The 25193-nt window shown below is 31.3% G+C and overlaps 2 protein-coding genes across 3 annotated transcripts in view; both read left to right on the top strand.

Moving 5' to 3' along the window:
• LOC143249895 (importin-11-like) overlaps positions 1-25193 on the top strand; it is a 288131-nt gene that overhangs the window by 39009 nt on the left and 223929 nt on the right. The window lies entirely within an intron of this gene.
• Positions 3969-23190, top strand: LOC143249894 (importin-11-like). 2 transcript variants are annotated; one of them, XM_076500488.1, is made up of 12 exons: positions 3969-4158; positions 4523-4588; positions 4744-4908; positions 5348-5540; positions 8980-9059; positions 9914-9994; positions 11149-11244; positions 11421-11534; positions 12573-12694; positions 12998-13090; positions 20294-20372; positions 22224-23190. In XM_076500488.1, exons 1-12 carry the CDS (start codon positions 4099-4101, stop codon positions 22383-22385), a joined length of 1311 nt encoding a protein of 436 aa, XP_076356603.1. In that variant the 5' UTR covers positions 3969-4098; the 3' UTR covers positions 22386-23190. The 2 variants fall into 2 exon arrangements, with proteins under 2 accessions (XP_076356603.1, XP_076356604.1); XM_076500489.1 differs by having other exon boundaries at positions 20331-20372; positions 22224-22405.

Genomic DNA, 25193 nt, shown 5'->3' with positions numbered 1-25193 from the left:
CACATGTAAGAGTGTTTTAATAGTGGAGTGTATTTCACTACTAAGTCACGAGTAGCCTTAAGAGTAATGGTGTTTTGTTATCTTCATTATCAGTAGTTAATCTAGGTTAGGAGTGACTAAATTCGACTATTTAGATTGTCTGATTTGGCTCTTTAGCCAGCTTTTGCCAAACACTTTATCAACATCCAAATAAATACTGCAACAAAAGTTGTGGTCATGTAATACAATAATTTACTTTAAGGTTTAATAAGAATAGTATCAGATTGTCAGATGAACAAATATTAAGCACCACATATTGTGGTATCTATATTTAATTAGTAGAATATTAGATTGTTGGATGAATGAAGGCTTAGCACCATTATATTTTACTTTCTGGGTTAAATGGGTAGATTGTTAGATTTGAATGAATGAAGGTTGAACACCATCCGGCTTGTTGCTAGGTTTAATGGGTAGAATATTAGGTTGTTGGATGAATGAAACTGTACTGTGTATATTTAATATGTTTTTGTATTTATTGGCTGAATGAAGGTTTAGTACCATCAGACTGTACTATCAAGGTTTAATTGATAGAGTATTAGATTGTTGGATGAAGAAACATATTGCACAACACGACTGCAGTGAGTGTTTATGTTTGATGTGTAAATGTTCAAATGTTAGATATATAGCACAATGAGGTTGTACTACTTGGGTTCAGATTTTTGATAAATGAATGTTGCACATTTTGAAATATATAATAATTTTGGTACAGGTTTCTTTAAAATTTAAAAGTAGAATTGTCAGATAACGAGTAATACTACTGTTAATTGTACAGAAGCAAACAATTTGACTAGTCTGTTTTTAACGTACTTCTGTTCTTATAATCTATTACAAAGATTCTCAGGAGTTAAAGTTAACCTGAATTGTCTTCAATTTCATTTGTTGATATTTTGTTTTACATTTTGACCAGTTGGTTGAGAACAAACCAAACTATTTATATGTGGCATCAGTTATAGGTGCAGTAGTTGTAAGAATTCTGGTCTTTCATAACTTTATGTAATGAGAATACCCTGTATGTGGTTTTGACTACTGAACACATTTGTTTGAATAAATAAAATGTTTAGGCAGCATTTTTTCACACATATATCTATGCATATATTTTGTTTATGGACTTTAAAATATTTTTATATTTTTGTATTGTGTAGAATTATTTTTATAATTAGTATCATTTCGTTTGTTGCAGCCATGCACAGAGGTTCTTTTCTCACTTTATTTCATGAGTTTCACAAACTCTTACACCTCTGATTTTAGATATGGTACAGAAAGTCACTAGGGAACCTGCAACGGAAGATATGCGAACAATCTTGGAAAAAGATGCTGGTAATCTTTAGTTTTTCAAAAAATAATGACACTCAAATCTTTGGATATGGTTGAGCACATTTATTGTTTAATAATGGTAAAAACATACTCAATTGCATGTTACAACTTGCACTTAATCAAAGAAAAGTTCTAAAACTGGTCTCACTATAGACTTATCTGTAAAGTATTTATTAATCAATTTATTTAGCTATATTTGTAAAACTTTAAGTAGTTAATGATGAATATAAATAGAAGTTACTCCAGAACATAAAGACATCCTGTTATTAGAAAAAAAATCTTATTAACATATAATTTGAAAGAACTTAATATAATAGAAGTAGAAATTAAATAACAATGAGCAATTCATTATTTTATTTTTGTCACAAACAAGTTGTTACTTGTACTAAAAAATAAGGTTTTGGTGTATTATCATCTTTACATTTTATAAACACAAGTTATGGTTTTCTTTTTACATATTTTACAATCACAAGTAATAGACATGAGCCCACTTTTCTTATTATTCTCTCTAAGTTTGCTTGCACTTGTGTTGAATGCACATAACTAAGTTTATTCTATGTATTACCAGAGTTTTTATTCTCCTTAACAGTATATAATGCAGTTGGCTTGGCAGCATTTGAATTGTTTGATGACATTGATTTTGACAACTGGTTTTTGGAGGTTTTATTACAAGAACTGAAACTCAAGACTTCAAGGTAAGAAACAGGTTGTTGTTCAACTTTAGACAATCTCTGGTAAAGTTGAAACAAAAAAATAGGCTAGATGTCATGTTTCATCATTATTGTCATTACTTGTTTGAATGATTGTATTAAACTCATGATTAAAGAATGTTCAGAACTGAACTTGGGCTGATCATTGTAACTTGTGTTCATTCAAAAAACCATATTTAGAAGGATTGATGTCAGAATTGAAGCATATTTGTAAAAAAGGTTTCTTGTTGAGATTTCATAAACTTATATAAAACAATATGATAGTTTAACTTTCTCTGCCTGTTAAATAATAAATAATACTTGTTTAACACTTCCCTCTAATCCATTTTTTTGTTATAATTTTCTACCAATATTAATCACTTTCTAGCAGAATTCTCCAGTCAAGTTTTAGCTGTTGTGTTTTACTTAAGGTTGCTCTGACCCTTAAAGAACACCCCCAGTATTTCAAAAAACACATTTTTTAAATTTAACCTAAATTGAAATTTGAGCTCATTTTCGTCTCAAAATTTTATTAACCTGTAATGATTAAAAGTCTATTTTGATTTTGTTCCATTTTCACTTGACGTATAAAATCAATGTCAGCACGTAATTAATACATTTGTTGTTATTACACTCAAAGGTTGTAAAATTAAAAAAAATGTTTACCAGTTTTTTTTGTTATTAGTCCTAAGTATAATTTATAAAGGTGTTAATTAAAATTAAATACCCATAGCTTGTTAAAGTTGCAAAATGTTTGAATTCATGCTGTGAGGATGCATATCAGGTTTTACATGTTTCTTTCATTCTTAAGTAAAGTTGTGGTGTTAAAACAGTGTGTTACGTATTTCTTTATCTGTGCCACATTAATGATGCATGTGATGTACATGAATGAAAGTGTACTTACAGAAACTGTGACATCATTTTTTTGTTTTGTACTCTACTTAAAGGTTGTAAGAACTGTTTTATAATGTTTCTGCAGCATGTAAGTTTGTCCAGTTTAAAGGATCAGTGCTACCTTGAGGACAAACGGGGTGGTGTAGTTTATCTTGAATGATGTTCACCTGAAACCAGCCATTGAACTTTTCATACTTTTCTTGAGCTCAATTAAAAAGTTTATAATTAAAAATAGTTGATATCATTTTTATAGAAAAAAATGTTTTAAAATTTTCATCTCTTTATCAAAAGATCCACTTTTGTGAAGGAATTTGAGTAAAAAACACACAGTTTATTAGAGTTCAAAATATCCCCCCAAATTTCGAATTGACTTTTTTTTAAAGAATAGACCTTGATTTAAAATAAGTTATTTTTATCTAAGCTTTGAAACAACCTTTACATTGGATTTTTGTTTTTGTGGTTTATTTTTCAAATATGGTGATAAACTTTGTAAAAAACCTCATTTATCTTTTATAAATATTTCTTGGAAACTTGCATATCTTCATCGTAGGTGGTAAATTTTTAGAATGCGCCTTTTCTTTTGAAGGCTGTAGTCTCAGTTTGGTCTCTATTGATTTTACATTGTTGTATATGTAGAGTATAGCATCAAAATCCATTGTAACTTGCATGTCCCTCCGCAGCTATAGAATCATCCGACGACGAGTCACGTGGTTGATTGGTCAGTGGGTTGGAGTGAAGCTGTCTCCAGAGCTTAGGCCAATATTATATGAGGCCTTGCTACCATTGCTCGATGAACACGAAGACCTTGTAGTGAGATTAGCAGCTGCAAATACTTTGAAAGTTGATATCCTTTAAAAAGTTTATATTTTTAGTTGTATTTATTATCCTTATAAACATGAATACTCTAGAAAATATTAATGTTGCTTTTTCAATAATTGTTAAAGATGAATGATAATGGATATTTTTGTTTAGTTGCATATCATATAGTCTTAACAATGTGAAATGCAAGTATTTATGATTTCAACAGTGTTTTTCTTGAGAAATGTGTTGCATTAGTTGTTTATTTTATTTAAAAATTAAAGTCCCTATTCTAAATCATGAAATGTTAAACCATATTTAACTTCTTTCCTTTTGTGAATTTTGACAAGGACTTTGTATAAAGATGGCCTTAACTAAGGCACCTGTAGATGATTTTGAGTTCAACACAGATCAGTTTTTACCAGTAAGTATTAATATATGAAAGCAAGAATATCAGAAGTTTTATAACTTACAATTTTTCATAATATATCACATGTTAATTTGCAATTTCCTTGTTACACAATTCTGCTTTTTTTAAGAAGCAAAATTCTTTATTCATTCCGATATAAATGAGAAAGTGGGAAGTGTCCAGCTGACTTGGATTTGTATATTCTTTCATGAACTAAGTATTATATGTGTTATTTTTTTGATTTAGTGATAGTAAACAGATGAGATTAATTTCCTTACTTTTGATAAAATTGGAAATGTGTAATTATATAGTTTTGTATTTGATTTTCTTTTATTTGTTTCTAAGATTAATCTCAAGTGTTTTTATTCTTTTTTTACAGTATCTTGAATCAAGTGTTGGTTTGCTCTATACATTGCTGGAACAAGCAAGTGAATGTGATACCAAGGTAAGCTCATAGGTAACACCTGATTGTCTAGGTGAATTTTTGTTTTTATAATATGAAATGTGTGTAAAAGCATATGATATAAAAATCTGTTGAACTGTGTATAATTAAAACTATCTATATTTCTGTACATAACTGTGATCCTTCTTGTTTTTTAGATGACGGTGCTCCATGTTTTATCATTTATCATTGAGAGAGTTGGAAGTCAGATCCGGCCACATACTGCAGCTCTAGTTCATTATTTACCTCACTTGTGGGACATGTCAAGTCATCACAACATGCTTCGCTGTGCAATTGTTTCAACTCTGGTTCACTTGGTTCAGGTGAGAAGATTCAGATCTCATATAAGTTAATATACAAAAATATGTTTCAACTCTGGTTCACTTGGTTCAGGTGCAGTATAGAGAAGATTCAGATCTCATATAAGTTAATATACAAAAAATATGTTTCAACTCTGGTTCACTTGGTTCAGGTGCAGTATAGAGAAGATTCAGATCTCATATAAGTTAATATACAAAAAATATGTTGCGTTTACTGGTCATAGTACTGTAATGTGCATGTATATTCGTATACGTTCTTTAATAGGCAGGAGTAATATAGTTTATCTTGTCTGATGAGCTTTTTTACCAGTTAAAAAATAATTATAAATGTAATTTAAACGTATTTGAGCTTTATTTGATATTTATTGTGATAAAATTTATTTTATATTCTTATTATGCTTTTAGAAGCATCTGATTTTTTCATACTATGTTTTTAAACCAGGGTCTTGGAACGTTGAGTGAAAAGCTTCAATCATTCCTTTTGCCTGTGATAGCACACAGTACTGACCTAAATCAACCCCCTCATGTCTACCTATTGGAAGATGGTCTAGACCTTTGGTGGGCAGTTATAGAAAATGCACCATCAAGTTCTCCAGACCTACTCCAAGTTGCTGGCAGTATTTTCCCTCTGCTAGGTATAATAAACTGCATATTCTTCTGTCAGTTTTCAGAGGCTCAGTGAAGCATGGATATAAATATAAAAATTACCAAAGAATGATGCATGCAGTTTAGATCTATGTTTGAAAATAATAAAAAAAAGTCTTTTGTCAGAAAATAAAATTGCTTCATAAAAAATCTCAATTTTAATGTTGAGAAATAATGATTCAATGTTTCAATATCAAGTGACTTTATAATTGTAGTTACAATATGTTTGTTAGATTGGTCAGTTTTTGAACAAGAGTGAGAAATTGTTTTATTCAATATACATCTAACTACTTATTGTGAAAAATGTGTAATTCCATATAATCAGTATTCCTGGTAATCATAACATCAATCCTACAAGTAGATAACTAGACAGGCAGATAGATAACTGATCAGTATATTCCATGCTTTGCAAAAGTATTCATTCTTACCAATAATGCAATATTATGATGAAATACAAATAATATAAACAATTCTCTTTAACATGATTGTTTTTATTTACGACTCTAAACTTAATGCTGTTATGTGGGAAGGAAATTGAATGTCAGCAAAAACCTGTAAAGAAAATATGTAAATCGAATTTTGTTGATTGTATAATATTCAGTTCTTTACATCAGTACATGGTGAAAGCACCTTTGACACCAGTTACTATTGTGAGTATTTTTGGATAGGTTTCTACCAGTTTTTCACAATGGGAAGGTGTAATGTTTCTCGCATTGGTTATGGCAAAATTGCTCCAGTTGTGATAAGTTTGTTGGGGATTGTTGTAGGACAGCAATATTTAAGTCTCACCATAAATTTTCTATTGAATTCAAGTCAGAACTTTGACTGGGTTCTCCAGAAAATTCACTTTCTTTTTTTTAAGCCACTCCAGTGTGGTTTTGGTCTTATGCTTTGGGTTATTGCCTTGCTGAATTTTTGACCAAGTTGTAGATTCTTGGCTGATTCAAGCTGGTTTTTCTCCAGGATTTACCTAAATCCTGACAAGTTTCCAGGTCCCTACTTTTGAGAACCATCCCATAATATTATCACCATGCTTGACAGTTGGGAGAGTGCTAACTAAGCGTTGTGCTTTGTTGGGTTTGTGGTAGATGTTATGCTTTGAATTTAAACCAGAAAGCTCAGTTTTTTGTGTTATATGACCACAAAATCTGCCTCATGTCTGCAGTGTCATTTATCTGCTTTGTCACAAATTCCATACAATATTTGTTATGATCCCTTCCCTTTAACTCTCTCAGCACTAGCTCAATCAATCACGTAACCTCAATGTATTTCAAGTTTAACAAGAGACTATTTTTGTTTCTCTGAAGTAGCTTTAAACTTTTAACGGTATACAGTCATGTGAAAATATTAGGATACCCTATAAAAGCCTGTGTATATATGTAACAATTTTGGATAAATGGATATGTAATCTCAATTGTAACAATACTGAGAGATTAAAGTAATATAACTAAACAATTAAACTCGAAGAAAAGACTTACCCCTGATCTACTCTGAGCTTCTAATATGAGTGATTTTTGAAATATTTTTATTATTTATTTTATGTAACCCTAATTAGTTCCTATTTTTACATTTTAGTTACTTTCAAAATAATAACTAAACACCAAGACAAGAAATAAAGTACTTACATGAGCTTTTTGCTGTTGGCAGTCGATGACACTTAACCCTACTTTTGATACAAATGGTAGTGGTGCATTAAATAATTTTTATTTTATTAAATACTGCACCAAAGAACATAGAATAACAACTTGTAAAAAGGTAGACAAATGTCTTTAACAATCACAATTTTTCTGGCTTTCTAACTGTGTGACAAAAGCCATTACAAATTCATTGAAGCTTAGCATTGTGAATCCCCAGAGAAATCAAAGTTGTATTACAAGTGAGATTGAAGATTATTTGTTGAAAACCCAGCATAATACAATATGTCATTTGATAAATTAAAATTTGGCTGGTTATATAATTAAATGTAGGAGAGAACTATTAAGATATCCTAAAGAAAGGATGTGACAAGAGAGTCTGGCTCCTAAAGATGTGACAGGAGAGCCTGGCAGGAGAGGACTGATTTTTTTATTTGATAGTTTTGTAACCAAACAAAATTGAAGGATATTAATATCATGGTTTAATTGAGTAATGATGAATTTATGTTTAATTTCATAGTTGCTACATTGGTGGTTGGTAAAATAGAGAAGATACCTGAAGAAAATGTGTCATATGTCACACTTGGGGAAATTCTGGATTTTTATAAATATTACCTTGCATAATTGAAAACTTACATATTATTAAAATATGAATTATTAGCCAAGATGTTATACTTTACTAATTGGTATAACATGTAATGTACTTTAATAAAATTTTGTGTTATGTGCAGTAAAGGATATCTGTGGCAATAGGGTTAATGTCTTACCACTCACCCATACAGGCCAGCTCTGAGTAGGGATTGAGATATTATTAATATATGAGTACTGACTCCCATATCATATTCCATATGGAACTTTGCAAATGTTTATGTATGTAAAAGCGGCTCGTTTGGGTTGAGAAAATATTTTACGCGTAGAGGAGCGAACAATGTTTCGACCTTCTTTGGTCATTGTCATGTTCACAGTGACATCTCAAACCAGTTTCCTGTTGCCCAGCTGTTTGTTTGGATCCTGACTAGGTGTTATGAGGCACTTTCCACTTCTTAATGATGGACTGTTCTCAAAGGAATAATCAGCAACTTTGAAATTGTCTTATAACCTTCTCCTAATCTGTGCTTCATTACCACTTTATCTCTGACTTGTTTGGAAAGCTCCTTGGTCTTCATGGTTGGTTTGTTGTATCATTGTGTGAGTTGTGGCTTGAACAAATGCATTTACTCTGAAATCAAATTAAACCACTTTGATTGCACACAGATAGAGACCATTACACTAATTTTGTGACTTTTCCAAGTACTCTTTTGCACCTGAACTGATTTAGGTCTGCTGTAGCAAAGGGGTTGAATACTATGCAATTGAGAATATTCTAATTACTTTGATTATCTAACTAACATATTACTTTTTAGTTTAGAGTAGACTGTGTGAATTCTAAATATAAAGTTTTATGAGTGTGAAATGGTAACAAAATGTAGAAATATTGCAGGGAATGAATACGTTTTCAAGGCACTGCAGGTGTGGTGGTAAGAACATTCCCTTTTGTGTATGTGTTCATGTATGTGTGTGTATATATAGTATGGTTAATATATTTCATATGAAAGCTGGATTTTAGTTTTTCCTCACATCTTTTATTACTTTTGAGTAAAATTTATTTCCTGCTTGTCTTTTCTTTTGTTGTTGTTGACAGAATCAAATAATTCCCAGAAGTTGTCAGTCTTTTTTTAACTACATTGTGTGAAAGATTAACTCAAAAGATATTTTTGAAAATGTTTGGTATTAACTGTTATATTTTAAATCAAAGAACTTGGATCAGAGAACATGCGGACATGTTTGCACATAGTACAAGGGTACATTTTGCTAGCACCTCAAGAGTTTCTTCAAGTAAGCCTTTAGTTTGTTTTTAGTTTGATTTAAACATTACTTTGATCAACATGAGCAGTTAACTGATATTCATTATTTTCCGAGTAATCTTAGAAAGGTTATAAAACTGTGTCTCCTTCATATTATGTTGTAGCATATATTTAAAATTGTTAAACTTTATGTAAATAACTTAAGCATCATCTAATCAGATATTAATAGGAAGATTTGAACAATTCTGTAAGGTTTCAGTTATGTTTGAAGTGTGTATTTTTTTTACAAAAACATAGAAATATAATTAATATGCACATTCAGTTTTTCCATGTTTGCTTTAAAAGTTTGTTTTTGAAATTTGAACCTTAAATCTGTGCTGTAGTGTTTCATGAAAATAATTTTAAGAAATCACATTCTTCAACCCTGGTGACAAGGGTTAGAACTACAACAAAAACTTATAAAAATGGTATTCAGTATTAGACTGTAAAGTGATACAGCTTGAGTTGGGGTAATTTTTATTTTTTATTTTAAGGTCATTATCGGGTGCAAATTTCTGAATTTTTTTTGAACAAACTGCTGTGAAATAAATTTATTTTAAATGTATTAGGACATGAACTGGAGTTTCTGAGACAAAAATGAAGATTAACAAGATACAGTAACATTTGATGAAAGTTGTGTTGACTGATAAATTATTTAAACACCATTTTAGTTAATAAAGCTACTTGTGCATTTTATCAATTTAAAATAAAATCTTAGTTAGGGACCACTGATTATACAGTGTCTGTGTATTTTATATGAAAGTTAACTTTATCAAAGTCTTCACACTTTTTCTCTTAAGAGTTTTTATGTTTTTCCTTATTATTTGGTCTCATTGATATTTTCAGAACTATGGACAAAACTTAGTGAGTTCTTGTTGTAGTATGATAACAGATATTCGACCTGAAGGAATGGTGCTAGTCATGAGGGTAATTACCTTTTAACTTTTAATAAATTCATATTAAATGTTTGTGAACTTACTTGAAAATTTGCTTAAATCTGCTAATAAGTAGTTGGTGATTTTTTTTTTATACACATGTAATACATACTTCTGTGGTAAAAATGTGTTCTCAGTCCCGAGGGGCTATTTAAGCCAGAGAAACAAATAATTAGCATAACTGTTTTGCACTGATTCTCTCATAACATAATAGAGCTAAATCAGGAGTCTTATTGAACCTACTTAAATTCTACCGTATTCTACTAATATTTTATAAGAAAGTTTTGAGATGATAAAGGAAGCAAACCTCATCAAAGAGTCCCCCAATGAGGAGAATATAAAAATCAAGAGTAGTAAATGAAACAAAGAACAAAAGGAGAAGGAAAGACAAGCAACTGAAGGGAGGAGTCCAAGGAGGTGTTTCATTACTTGATCAAAGGTCAACATAAGTATTCATCTAAAAAACAACAAAATTATCAAAGAATTGTCATTTATTTTAATTTCGTGAAAGAAAGAAAGAAAAAACAAAAATAATAAGAAAATAAGGTACTGAAAAATTCTGAAAAAGGTACAATTTTTTAAGAAATGTAGCCAATTTTCAAACGATTACAAAATTTCAAGCATATATGCCTAAAAGAAAAATAAAACCACCTTTGCAAATATTTGTTGTTGTTGTTTTTTAGTACTAAAAGCCCTATTTTCATTGTTCAAATTCTGCAGTTAACATTCCACAGAAATCATCAATGTATCGGGAAATGTTGCCACTCCAGGTTATGCATTGTGTAAATTCAAAAAATAAGGTACACTGCTTTTTCCATCCTGTTATTAGAAAAGGAATTAGCTTTAGAATCTGTTTTTAATGCAGCTGGATTATAAGTTAAAAAGTAGGGTTGTGATAATACAAGAGTTAGAAACTTGAAAGTTTTGCATATAAATAAAAATAAATTGTAGTTGATTATTGTGGTAAAATATATCTTTAAAAAGCTCTGTTTCTCCCATGTGTACATTTTGATGTTAAAGTAATTTGAATAAATTGTTTTCAAATGTAACATCACATGTATTTTAAGAATTCCCCTTTAGAGGGATGTATAATTTTGTTTTTATCTGCCTTTCTTTTCTGTGTAACTTTTGTGTTTATCTTCCCAGTGTGTTGAAGTAGTGCTGCGAGTATTCCCAGAGGAAGGTTCCGATCTCTTTCATCCACTGTTGTCCTCAGTTCTTTCTTCTCTGTTACAAAATGAGGTAAAGTACAAAAGTAGTACAAATATGTTTTCTTAGTTTGGTTTTTATTATTAGTGTTAATCCTGTAACTTTGGTCACTGTTTCATTTTTACTTGCTGCTGTAAATAGTAAATTAAATTATGAATATACACTTTACAAATCCATGGATTACGTTTTTCTTTTCTTTGTGTATTCAGGATTTCCCAATGGTAGCCTCAATGTATCTATCATTGTTAGCACGAGTCATTCTCCACAATCAGAGAGTATTTGCTAAGTTGCTTCAGGATAAAGCTTCAGAGAAAGGACAGCAGGTGAGTTGTTCTCATCCTTTAGTGTTGTAATTATCATTTAAACTTCCACCCTGAGGCTTTAAATACAAGCAGCTTAGTGTATATTTGATTTTGACAGTAGGTATATTACATAAATTATGTAAGTGAATATTATTGCATTATTTTTCACACCAAAATAAGAAATATAGTACTTACTTGAGCTTTGTGCTGTTGGCAGTCAACGACACTTAACCCTACTTTTGATACAAATGGTAGTAGTGCATTAAATAATTTTTATTTTATTAAATACTGCACCAAAGAACATAGAGTAACAACTTGTAAAAAGGTAGACAAATGTCTCTAACAGTTCACAGTTTTTCGGCTTTCTAACTATTCTAAAGGTTGTTAAATCTTTGCTTTTCTTTCAGAGTAAATCTTCTGTTGATTAGCAAGTTCCCATAAAAAAAACTCTGCTAATAGTTTGGACTTAGAAACATTTTAGACCTATTTACAGATTTTCTTAGGCACGTGGAATTGTTGAATAGTTTGTACAGAAAAAGTAATAATAATAATAACAATAAATAAATTCTTGGTATAGCTGAATAAACATAAATAGATAAATAATTAATTAATCAATGGTAGATTCAGAAGATGGTGCAAGATTTAAAATGGTAACTATTTTAAACATTCATATCTATCATTTGATTTCAACATTTCCTGAAGTATTAATTTATTCCTTTTATGGTAAAACAGAAATTCAAGATTAAAAGTAAATAATAATATAAAATTACCTGCTGGTGGTAAGTTATAATGATAATTATTGAGTTTCAGTAGCTTTGATGGAGACTGCAAGATAGCCCATTGTGTAGGTTTGTGCTTAACAAAATATTCTCAGTTCTTATGTCTGAGAAAGAAAACAATTTTTTTACTTATTTTACATGCTATGGCAAAACAATTTGAAATTGTGAAAGACAACCTTAAATCCATAAAGATTTACTTTTAAAATTATGACAATATTAAGAATGCAGGAAAACGGTTTTTTACTACTTTTCATTTACATCCATTGGTTTTCTTTTGTAGACTGAAGAAGTTTTGAGTAGCATGCTGGATATCTGGCTAGAAAAGATGCCTTTGGTTCACCCTGTTGAAAGAAGAAAGCTCTTAGGCTTAGCTTTGACTTCTATGATTACTTCTAACATGGTGTAAGTAATTAAATAGGAGAACTTTTTTGGCTGTGATCCGATAAATTACTGATTGAAAGCATTTGGTTAAAGAAAATTTATTACTCAAATACTCTTTGTATGATAGTAATTTATAGCATAATTTTGATTGGATAAGAAATGTTTATTATGAAAAATGAAATAATAAGACCACTTTTTTTACATTAAATTTTCTATATTTTAATGTTTATTGCTGGATTTTAATTTCTTTTAGTAATTTGTTTTTGTATTGTTAAAATTAATTTATTGTCTTTGAGTGAAGTTTATTTTATTATATTTATTTAGTGTAATTCATGATCGGTTTTGTGGTCTGCTTCTGGCAGTAAATGAAGTTCTGAATGACATTATTAGAACAGAAGACCCAGAGGCTATGATAGAGTAAGAAATTTTGTTTATAATCTTTTTGTAAAAAAATTATTTATTACACTTCATTGTCCATTGCTGGTACAACTGTAAGTCTATGAATGTACAATGCTAAAATTAGGGGTTCATTAACTCTCGGTGGACTCGGCAGATAGCCCGATGTGGCTTTGCTATAAGAAAACACACACTCATATACATTTTATTATGAACATTCAGTAAAAATGTAACATCTGAAAGTTTTAATAATATTTTAAATAACAGTTGTCAATTCCATATTTCCTAAAAGAGATAAAAGCTAGAATTGTTTTCCTTAGAAGCTCCCACTTCATTCAGGCTTAAGCATAATTTGATCATTTATGTTCAGGGTCAGTCATGGCTTAGTAATTCTTACTGGGCTACAACAAATCAGAAGATCTATAACTTGAACCCTTGATATGTTTGTGAATGTGTTCCACAGTTTCAGCTGTGGACACATTATATAAGTGACAGTCAATCTTTTTATTCATGTTATTTTATTAGAAGCTTTCTTATGAGCAGTGAGTACTCAACAGTTATGTATTATAGAAGGTTGTGTCTGAATCTTGTGGTCTCTGACCTGATTGTTTAGTCAACATAATGTTTTATGGACCATTCAGGTTGAAAATACCAAATACAATTTTCCTTGATTGCATAATTATGTTGTTAGACTGTTTTATAAAGTTTCTTTTCAAATACTTATGCTTAAATGTTAAATTTTTTATTGTACATATGGGGTATTTTGCTCTGTTTGAAATTATTTTTAATAGTTTTCAGTATATAAAGTTATTTTGTGTAGTTATTTTTCATATATTTTATATTATCTTTTGAAAAACTAGGCTTCACAACACTTTTGTTGATGAAATAAATTTTGGAGTACTGAGCTATGTCAGTTTTCTTAAGTTACTTAAAAATTAGTATATCACTTGTTTCTGGAATGATAACTTGCTGTATTGCACAGTAAGGTTATCTTTGTTGTGTGTCTGTCTACAAGATGTGCATGCCACTTGTCTAGAGGCATCTTTCACCTAGTTTCACATATTTTAATGTAAAGTGCACAGATGCATGATATATTTGTCAAATACTCCTATATTTTTTTATTTATTCTGTATTTTACAGGAATATCTTTTTTTCCCTATATTTATTAAATTGTATAAACAAGAAATACAAATATTCAAAGAAAGGTAATATGCTTAATGTAAATATTGTGCAGACATTTTTTTATTTTACAAAATTATTTCTGTTAAGACTGTATTTCTGCAGCCCAGTCACTAATAGCCTTGGTTGTTGGACATGCTGTCTGGATCCATTTGGGTCAAGAAAAACCATTGACCTCTCAATTCATTTTTTTATGTAATAGTATTGTCATTGTAGACTGAAGCATCAAAGTTACCTGATCACTAGGCTTCCTTTTGAAAAAAATCTTCTCAAAGTACAAGCTTTGTTTCTCTTCAGTGGCATGATTTTATTAATGTTCTGTCACAAATGTAGAGGTTTTATCTAGACAACTAATTGTTAAGAAAAGAAATGAATAAAATATGTGAAAGTTAAAGGAGTGTTGAAGAACGAAAAGGACAGTTACTGGTGAAGAAGACAAAACAGTTATCATCATCTGTAGGAAACATGAAAATATATATCATCAGCAAAGAATGAAGGAAATACAGAGTCTTCTAAATGGAAACTGTTATCAATCAGTTGTTAAAGCTGAAGAGGGTAAAATCTCCAAGTATTTCTCTTTCAGTCCTAGAAATATTTGTTCATCAGTATGTAACATTCGTTGATTTGCTTGTGACTGTTGTAGATAGTCTTTACTACATTCAATCATTGTTTAAGATTATTGTAACATAACTACCCATTATGTTAGTTTTGTATATCAAGTCCCCAAAATAACTATTTTTCAGTACCATTATCATTTTATTTTTATTATTAAATCTTTATCAAAAACAGTCTTACTTGTTTAAACATTGTTCAAGATGGTACAGATAGAATTAACTGTATCTTTTTAAATGAAACATTTACTTTATTTCTTATGCAAGCTTTATTGCATTCAGCTGTGTTTAAGATGATTGTGGTATAACTGCCTACTATCTGAGCTTAATACATTAAGTCTAGAGAAACAGACATATTTCTCAATACTACATTCACTGTATCTCTATTGTTAGTTTTTTACCATCATGAATACATCTACCCACTGTATAAGATGGTAAACAAAAACAATAGGAGGGAAACACAAGTTCCAAGCAACATTCTCTATGCACCTGCATTCGTGATAAATTTGTTCTTTTCCTCAACACTGAATGACACAGTTGTGATTACATTTATTGTATTAGTTCACTTTCTAGACATTTTCATTGTTAAATAAACTTTTTTTGACTTTTGTTTCAAAACCTTCAATTTATTATTGATGATTTTTAACTGTGTCAGTACCGTTGTATACACACAGTCTACCTCTCACTTTCCCATTACAGGTTCCTCCCTTTTTCATTTTCTCACCCCTGTCTACCATAATTCTACTTCTTCATTTTTTTTGTCAGTGACTGTGGATACTCATCTCTTGTTGGTCTTGTTTTTTCTGACAGTTATTTTTCATTTTCCCATTCCTTCTCTTGTAATTTCTCTTCCCATTTTATTGTCTCCTACCTCTGACTCTGTCTGTGGTCATTTTCAACATGTCTGTGGTTGGCTATGTTTGATGTGTCAGACATATCACTATCAATTCATCCTTCACATACAGTTTGTTCTATTCATGATTTTCTCATCTTTCCAATCCTTGCTCCTACCTTCAACTTAATATTGGCTCATTTTGTATTCATTGATATTTTGAATGCAGTCCCGTTCCAGACTTATTAGGCATATTATTCTTATACCTCCCTTTGTTTACAGGAGGTCTTTCAGTTGTTTGTTTTTCCTTTTTCTAAGATCTAAGTTCTTTCTTATGTCCACTTGATGTTTGGTACTTCTGGACAATTTCTTCGTCTTTTGCCTCGCCCAATTTCAGTCTTCTATTCACCTGCAAACTGTGACATATCTGATCATGAGGTTTTTGCTTGGTGACTGGACCACACTTTTCCTACTGCATGTGTTCCCGTACCACCTCTCAAACTAGATCTGTCTCTTTATCGATTTTTCTCTTTTCCTGATTGAGGTACATCTATGGGTGAGAGCAGAACTTCTAATACTTGGACATGAGACAAATATTCACTTGACATTAGCATGCTCAATCTTGTCTCCATTCCTGCCCCTATTGGTGAGTTACCCCATCAGGTCCATTGTCATTTCTTGCATCCACCATATGAGAGATACCCATACTGCTCATGGCATTGGAGTTTTGTTTTTGTAGCATCTTTCTTCCCAGATTTGTTTCTCCCTCCTTTTCAACTTCTGTTAACTGTCATCCCATTATATATGGGATGGACGCTTCTTGCACTCTCTTGGATCACACTTGTATACATCTCTCCCTAGACCAGACTTTCCTTCCCAAGACTTCCACTGCTCAAGAGGGTTACTTTACTTTCTCTCTATTTCACTTTCTTCTGTTTCTCATGAATTGGATTCTTTGAACCTGGATCAGCTCTTGTGTTCTGTTCAAGCTGTTTAATGTTCTTTTTGGGGTCCTCATTAATGCTTGTCTCTACCCTGGGACCTATTCCCATTTAGGGTTCTCTCCCTTATCCATCCAATACTGGATGGTCCACTGACTTTTCCATTTGGTATTTTCATCTTTGGATGTTGGCTATGTTGCATTCCTTCTCTTTGATTCCTCACCCCTTTTTGTTTTATTATCTTTCATCTCATTGTCATGGCTTTGGGATGAGGTTCTCCAGGTGGATAACTCTCATCTCTCCTTACTTACACTGTCTTTGTCAGAGTTGGGCTACCACCTGTTGCCAATCATTCCACTATTTTTGAGAAGAATACAAGCAATTTCATTTTGAGAGCACTTTTTCATTTCATAGGGTTCCACTAGGTGGCTGATGTTGCCTCTCAGGGCATAGTTGTCCAAAATTTGCATTAAACCAAGATAACATAAAGTGCTAATACCATTCACTCTGCCTGCTGTCAGATGTGGTGTTCCATAAAACTATTTGAGTTTTCTTTGTGATGTACACATTTACTCAACTGTCCAATCCAGAGTGTACCTGTTTCATGAACTGTCATAGAGAGAGCAAGCACCAGCAATGTTTTCTGGCTCATGTTTAATGGCTTTTAAAATTAGTTTTTATTTTCACCCATTGCACTGTTGTCAGTAAAAGACATTTCCAGTTGGGAATGTTTTGGAGATTTGGGTACTTCTTCAGGTCTTCCCAGTGGGAGATCACTGAGTGGAGCATGAGAGATCCTTACTACTTACCAGTTCCTAGCTGCTAGTGAATTGGACCATGGAAAATACTCACTGGTTGGGTTTAACTCAATATAATGAGAAGCAAGGTGGTAGTGATACTGTCAGTATTGTGTGGATCATCCCTTAAAACCATAACTCCTACATCTTGTGTTCTAACCTTTCAGCCAGAGCTTGTTCATTCCTTCCTTATGGGTTGGGTGGAATTCACCCAGCTCATAACTATGAGAGTATTCATGAGAGTTATTATACTGTGATTTTTTGATAATGTATGCATATGTTTATTAAAGCTTGTAGGTTATTGATAAACATTACAAGTCTTTGATATACAAAATATCAGGTTTTGAATCAAGTATTAAGATTTCTTTAATTAAAGATTTTCTTGTAAAAGTTTTACTTTCAAAATGTTGATGTTGACTATCCAATATGTAAGAGTAATTTTCATTTTAAGATTAAAAATTCTTTTATGCATCAGAAAATTTTCTAATTTCACATGTGAAATATTTATAACCTCCAGATAATTATCAAATGTTTTAAGAAACACTTTGTTTTATCTGTTATTTTCACTACTGAATAGAAATTTCTTTTCATGTTTGGTCACTTTGACCAATCTTGTAACTATCATAAAAAATTAGGAAATAAATATAAAATATGATTTTTTCTTTCTAGCGTGAGTGCAAATTATAACTCAAAACCACAAATGTTTATTTGAAGTAGCTTAAATGTCATAATATTATACAGTTATATGTATATATTATTTTTATTATATCGAACTTTCAGCGATTGCTGGCTAACATCACAGAAGTTACAGTGATGTGGCTTGTTACCATATCCAGTAATATCAAACTGATCTTTATAAAGTGACTTGACTTGACTGCACATAAGTATTTTGTAAAGTGTTGCATTTCTATCATAATAGATTATTAGTGTTATGTAAGTGTTTAAACTTATTTTTTAAAAACTTACAACTACTATAAATAAAATAGTAAAGCAAACAATTATCTTTTCGATCTTCTTTGTAGGTTGCTAAGCCTTAAGAAATTTTGCACTTGAAAGCTGTGAAATAAAATAATTTTTAGGCTTTTTATCTATACAGTTTTGTAACCAAAAAGTCATAACTTACTATATTTATACCATAGAGTTTCATTATAATTTATCAAGTTTAGTAACTAACCTGTAGTTGGGTAAAAAAAAATATGAATTTTCAAACAGGCTAGAGGCTCAACTAAGTAGGACGATGGTTGGTCTGAATGAAAAAATTGACACAATTTTATTTGAAAATGGCTGAAAAAAAAAGGGAGATGTTCTAAGCTTTCAATTGGTTATTCACATCTTACATAATAGTTAGTTTAAATAAGGGACTGTTTTCAAAAACTGAAAGAGTTGTGCAGGGCCACCATGTTTGATTCAGTCTGTGAACAATATCTTGGCAAACAGAAAAGATAGGAGGTTCTTATTTTATATTCCAGCTTTTGAGCGTTAGTAATTTGAGTTGCTAATTTATACAAAACTATAGACTGTATTTTGACATCATAAGCATCTAATTTTAACCAGTGCTCCATTCAAAATATCACGTGATATACAAAAATAAATGGTTAGGTGTTTTTTAATTTTTTTTAAATTAAGAAATCAAATAATGTATAATATAACATAATATTGAATCATAATCTACACTTTGATACCAAACGTAGTGACATACAATTTCCAAAATAGTGGTTCAGTATAATTTTGAATATGAGTCGACAAACGTAACGGCATGATTTTTAACCTGTGATCTATATGGAAAGGGTTAAGTTGAAATGTGGTGAGCATATGGTGTATAACCAGCATGCTTTTCCTCTTGAACCTGAATCTGTTTAGTTTTTGGTAGAAATGAGGTGAGCACACTCGCTGTGCAAAGCCATAATACTTTAATTATGTTGCCCTCCTGCTGCCATTGATGTCTGGATGAGCACATAGGTTATGGTCTGAACACATCCTGACTTGCCAACTGTTTGTGTCCAAATGCATGGATGGTTGTATTTTCATTCCCATGACCCCATGGAGTTTGTCTGTTCCTTCCCATAAATGGATGTGCCCTTATGGATTTCCTGCTATTAGGTGTAACGTTCCACGAGCTCATCTAGATAAATTTTTTGCATTGGCTATTCCACCATATGAACATGAAATTTTGGATTTTTTGTGTGAAGGAGATGAGTTATTGTCTCTCAATTTAATGTTTTCCTTACTTGAAAACATATTTCCAAGAGATACCCGTACACACTTTTTTGTCTTGATTCATCAAAGAATGAACTTATGACAAGTTCTTAGGATATAGCTTGTCTCATCCTTCTATTGGTGGGGGATTTTTTCTCATGATGACATTGTCATGTGCTAGTGCAATTCATGTTAAAGCATGTAAAATTAGGTGGGAGCTGTATCAAGGCTAGTGCCATGCAATTCTCAGAGATGTGCAAGGAGGATAGCTGTTGTGTGTCATATATGACAGAAATACATTTTCAGGTAGGGAAAATGTTAACTTTAAAAAACTGACATTTAAAAGAAAAAAAATTGTTTTCTTATCTTTCCATTGTTGTTAATCTTTTCATAATATGAATTAAAACATTTGCCTATAACAAGAGTATGTCATTTATTATTGATTATTGTAACCTAGTAAATATAATTTAATCTTCTAATTACATTTTTGTAATATTTAAGTTCCTGTCTGATAGAACTATTTTCTGAGAGATCCTTAATGTTAAGGTTCAAAATTTGTCAAAATTAAATGACATTGAATAAAAATTTAATAATGAATAGCAGCTAATGATTTCTAACTTTTCTGAAATTATATTTAAAAAAAAAACTTGTATCACACTCATTTTCAGCTCTCTTGTTCTAACTAATTCGGATGAATTACACCAGGATCACGATGAAGAGACAGAACATGACAAAAGAAAACGGGAAGTAAGTGTTTGATGATTATCATGTACAGTTATTTATCTTGGTCTAAATAATCTATTTAACAAGATATTATGCTCTCTGTTGAATGTTACTACCATTAAAAATGAATTGAGTTGAAAGAGATGTACAATACGTTAAGTCTGAACTACATAAAAGACACTGTTTTTCATATATGTAGTATTACTTTTGAACACTGACTGCTTCACCAGTTTGTTCTATTTTAATCTCTAATCCTTACAGTTTCGGTATATTGAGATATAAAAACACACATGAACATTATCTTAGAATATAAAAACTAATAACGAAAATATTAAATGCATTATTGAAAACAAACAAGTTAATTTTTGATTTGTCAATATGCTTTATTGTTTCTGTAACATTTGAGTGTTTTTAGTACCTTTAATTAGATTTATTTGTTGATTCTATCAAAACTGTAAAAGTGTATGATTTATGTTTTTTAAGCCTTTTTACATGTAACTATAGTTTATCTTTCTGTTACTTTGTACTGCACAACAGTGCATGTTTTATGTTTATCAGGTTTTGTACACGTAACTGCATTTTAAGTTTTGTTACAATGTACTGTATAACAGTGTATTATACCTCTGTGATATTGTATATTTTAATAATGTATTTGGCATGGTGCATAAAGTCCATGCTGACATAGCATAATCTATTGTTTCATAATTGGTGTTAGTATTAGAATAACAATAACTTTACTATTTTCATTTTTTTTACTGGCTGAACATGGGTTCCCAATAAGAATATAATATAATATCCCTTTAGTTACACATTTTGTGTGCTACTTACTACTGCCAACAAGGCCTTTTCCTCAGTAGCAGAGCTCATCTGGCTGAACATGGGTTCCCAATAAGAATATAATATAATATCCCTTTAGTTACACATTTTGTGTGCTACTTACTACTGCCAACAAGGCCTTTTCCTCAGTAGCAGAGCTCATCTGGCTGAACATGGGTTCCCAATAAGAATAGAATATAATATCCCTTTAGTTACACATTTTGTGTGCTACTTACTACTGCCAACAAGGCCTTTTCCTCAGTAGCAGAGCTCATCTGGCTGAACATGGGTTCCCAATAAGAATATAATATAATATCCCTTTAGTTACACATTTTGTGTGCTACTTACTACTGCCAACAAGGCCTTTTCCTCAGTAGCAAAGCTCATCTGGCTGAACATGGGTTCCCAATAAGAATAGAATATAATATTCCTTTAGTTACACATTTTGTGTGCTACTTACTACTGCCAACAAGGCCTTTTCCTCAGTAGCAAAGCTCATCTGGCTGAACATGGGTTCCCAATAAGAATAGAATATAATATTCCTTTAGTTACACATTTTGTGTGCTACTTACTACTGCCAACAAGGCCTTTTCCTCAGTAGCAGAGCTCATCTGGATAGCTGTGGTATTACTTTTCTTAATATAATATCCCTTTAGTTACACATTTTGTGTGCTACTTACTACTGCCAACAAGGCCTTTTCCTCAGTAGCAGAGCTCATCTGGATAGCTGTGGTATTACTTTTCTTTGGCTTTGTGTTATAAGAGTTTCTTTTATCTCTTCACCTGTGGTTTTTAACTAATATGTATACAATTACGAGTGTACATGTGAGAACCTTTGGTGAACATTAAATATAAAATAAACTCATGTCTCAAAATAGGAGTGCAGTATTGGTGAATTATAACTTTATATTTTTGGATGTTTTTGTTTCTCTGTACTGAGACTGTATATTTTATTTTTGTCTGATTATTTACATTTTTACTGGATGTTGATAATTCTTTGTTATGGCATAATTATATATTTCTTGATTTTCATTTTCTAATTAGATTTTTTTCCTTCAGTTGTCTATACATGACCCTGTGCACACAGTGGCCCTAAGAGAATATTTGTGTACCCAGATGAATGCCATTCAACAGTCTCTTGGGCAGAGTACATTTGAACTGTTGATGTCAACAGTGGATGCTGAAACACTGCAGCAGCTCAAAGAGTATATTCGAGCTTGAGTACTAAATAGTTGTTTAAAGCAACTAATGATTTTGTACTGTTTGTTAATGTTTTGTACAGAAATGTCTGGTGTCTCATTAGCTACTGTTTGATCTCAGGCATTGTTGTACAGTTATTACGGACCTTGATTGGTAACTGAAACTGCCCATTTGGGATTGTGGCCAATGAAAGTGAAGTTGTCACATACACCAGTATGAATGTTTATCATTCTATAAATTTTTATGAGAATAATAATAATATGTGAATTTATTTTACAAATATCTGGCTTACACTATTTATTCCATAATCTACTAGTACTAATTCCATATGAAAATCTTAGCTTCTGGTAAAGTCTTATAAATCAGTATAAGCAGTTGAAATCATATTCAGTTTTCCAAGATCTAATTGGACAATATTACTATGTTTTGTAAAGTTTCACATGATGAAACTCAGTTGTGAGATTGCCAAGGTTTTGAATGATGTTTTACAAATTGTTTATTGATCTTGTAAATTTAATTATTTCTTTTTTAAATGCTTGTAAGTTATAATAAAGACGTGTGATGTCTAGAAAAGATATTGCAAGGCCTTGTTAAGCATTAAAAAGCTATGCATGTCTTGGAAACTCTTCAGATTTTAACAAATAATTTTTCAGTGTTTTTTACATTGATTTAAAGATGAACAAGTTATCAAGGATGAAAGCTTGTACTTTAGTTCTGTTAGATATTAATAATTTCCTTGTGTTCAGTACTCCTGATGTAAGAAATAAGATGGAAACATTTAAGTTCCTTTTAGGTTTAGCCAAAATAAAAATAATAAATTTCTTTAGACTTAGTTAATACGTATACTTAACTGAAACATAAACATAATGAATGTTATACATCTTCCAAACTATCTTTGTTAAAATAAATAATAAAACATTTATCATCAACTTACTTCTATCAGAGTGTTACATATTGGGAAAGAATAATAAAGTGGATCAAGTTACAGAGCTGTATTTTTCAAAATAAATGGAAAAAGAGTTTATGAAGGAGTGAAAATATTCCAGAAATTTAATTGAGAGCAGCATCAGGATATTTATGATTTGGTGGAATTTTTCATTTTTACTTGAAATGAACAATACTAAAAAACTGTTGAATTAAACAAAAACATATTGACATAACTCTCTTAAGATGTAAACACAATTTTCATTCTGTTGCACTACAACATTATTATTAGTTTTACATTATTACTAATGTTTTCTCAACTTGGTTATGGACTTTTTGTGATATAATTAAGTCTATTCCTGAACTTCACTAAGGAAACAAAATCAAGGTAAAATAACAGCTTGTAGTGTGAGTCTTAAGGTAAAATAACATGTCTCAAAAGTAATCAAAACTCACTCGTTAAGGTTCAAAATGAGCAACATATAAAATTAAAAGTATTTTTTATTATATCTGTACTGTTTGAGTTCACCGAGGTCTGATCTTCATTGTTGAACAGTTTAGAATCAAAATGAAAAATGTGTTACAATAATGTGATATCATCTAACAATTCCCTCATCCTAAGAGCATCTCATAAACTACTGATACTTATCTCAGTGGCATATCATAAACTACTGATACATATCTCAGCTGCATGCTGTAAACTACTGATACTTATCTCAGCTGCATGTTATGAACTATTGATTCTTATCACAGTGGCAAGCTGTAAACTACTGACACTTATCACAGTGGCAAGCTGTAAACTACTGATACTTATCACAATGGCAAGCTGTAAACTACTGACACTTATCACAGTGGCAAGCTGTAAACTACTGACACTTATCACAGTGGCAAGCTGTAAACTACTGATACTTATCACAGTGGCAAACTGTAAACGACTGATACTTACCACAGTGGCAAACTGTAAACTACTTATACTTATCACAGTGGCAAGCTGTAAACTACTGACACTTATCACAGTGGCAAGCTGTAAACTACTGACACTTATCACACCTGCATGCTGTAAACTACTGAAACTTATCTCAGCTGCACGCTGTAAACTACTGAAACTTATCTCAGCTGCACGCTGTAAACTACTGATACTTATCTCAGCTGCATGCTGTAAACTACTGCTACTTATCTCAGCTGCGTGCTATAAATTACTGCTTACTGATATTTATCACAGTGGCAAGCTGTAAATTACTGACACTTATCACAGTGGCAAGCTGTAAACTACTGATACTTATCACAGTGGCAAGCTGTAAACGACTGATACTTATCACAGTGGCAAGCTGTAAACTACTGACACTTATCACAGTGGCAAGCTGTAAACTACTGATACTTATCACAGTGGCAAGCTGTAAACTACTGACACTTATCACAGTGGCAAACTGTAAACTGCTGACACTTATCACAATGGCAAGCTGTAAACTACTGACACTTATCACAGTGGCAAGCTGTAAACTACTGACACTTATCACAGTGGCAAGCTGTAAACTACTGATACTTATCACAGTGGCAAGCTGTAAACTACTGACACTTATCACAGTGGCAAGCTGTAAACAAATGACACTTATCACAGTGGCAAGCTGTAAACTACTGATACATATCTCAGCTGCATGCTGTAAACTACTGATACTTATCTCAGCTGCATGCTGTAAACTACTGATACCTATCTTAGTGGCAAGCTGTAAACTACTGATACTTATCTCAGCTGCATGCTGTAAATTACTGATACTTATCTCACCTGCATGCTATAAACTACTGATACTCATCTTAGTGGCATGCTGTAAACTACTGATACTTATCACAGTGGCAAACTAAACTACTGATACTTATCTCAGATACATGCTGTAAACTACTGATACT

Source organism: Tachypleus tridentatus, chromosome 4, assembly GCF_004210375.1.
Source record: "Tachypleus tridentatus isolate NWPU-2018 chromosome 4, ASM421037v1, whole genome shotgun sequence".
Taxonomy (NCBI): Eukaryota; Metazoa; Arthropoda; class Merostomata; order Xiphosura; family Limulidae; genus Tachypleus; species Tachypleus tridentatus.
This window is presented reverse-complemented; position numbering and strand designations above follow the sequence as displayed.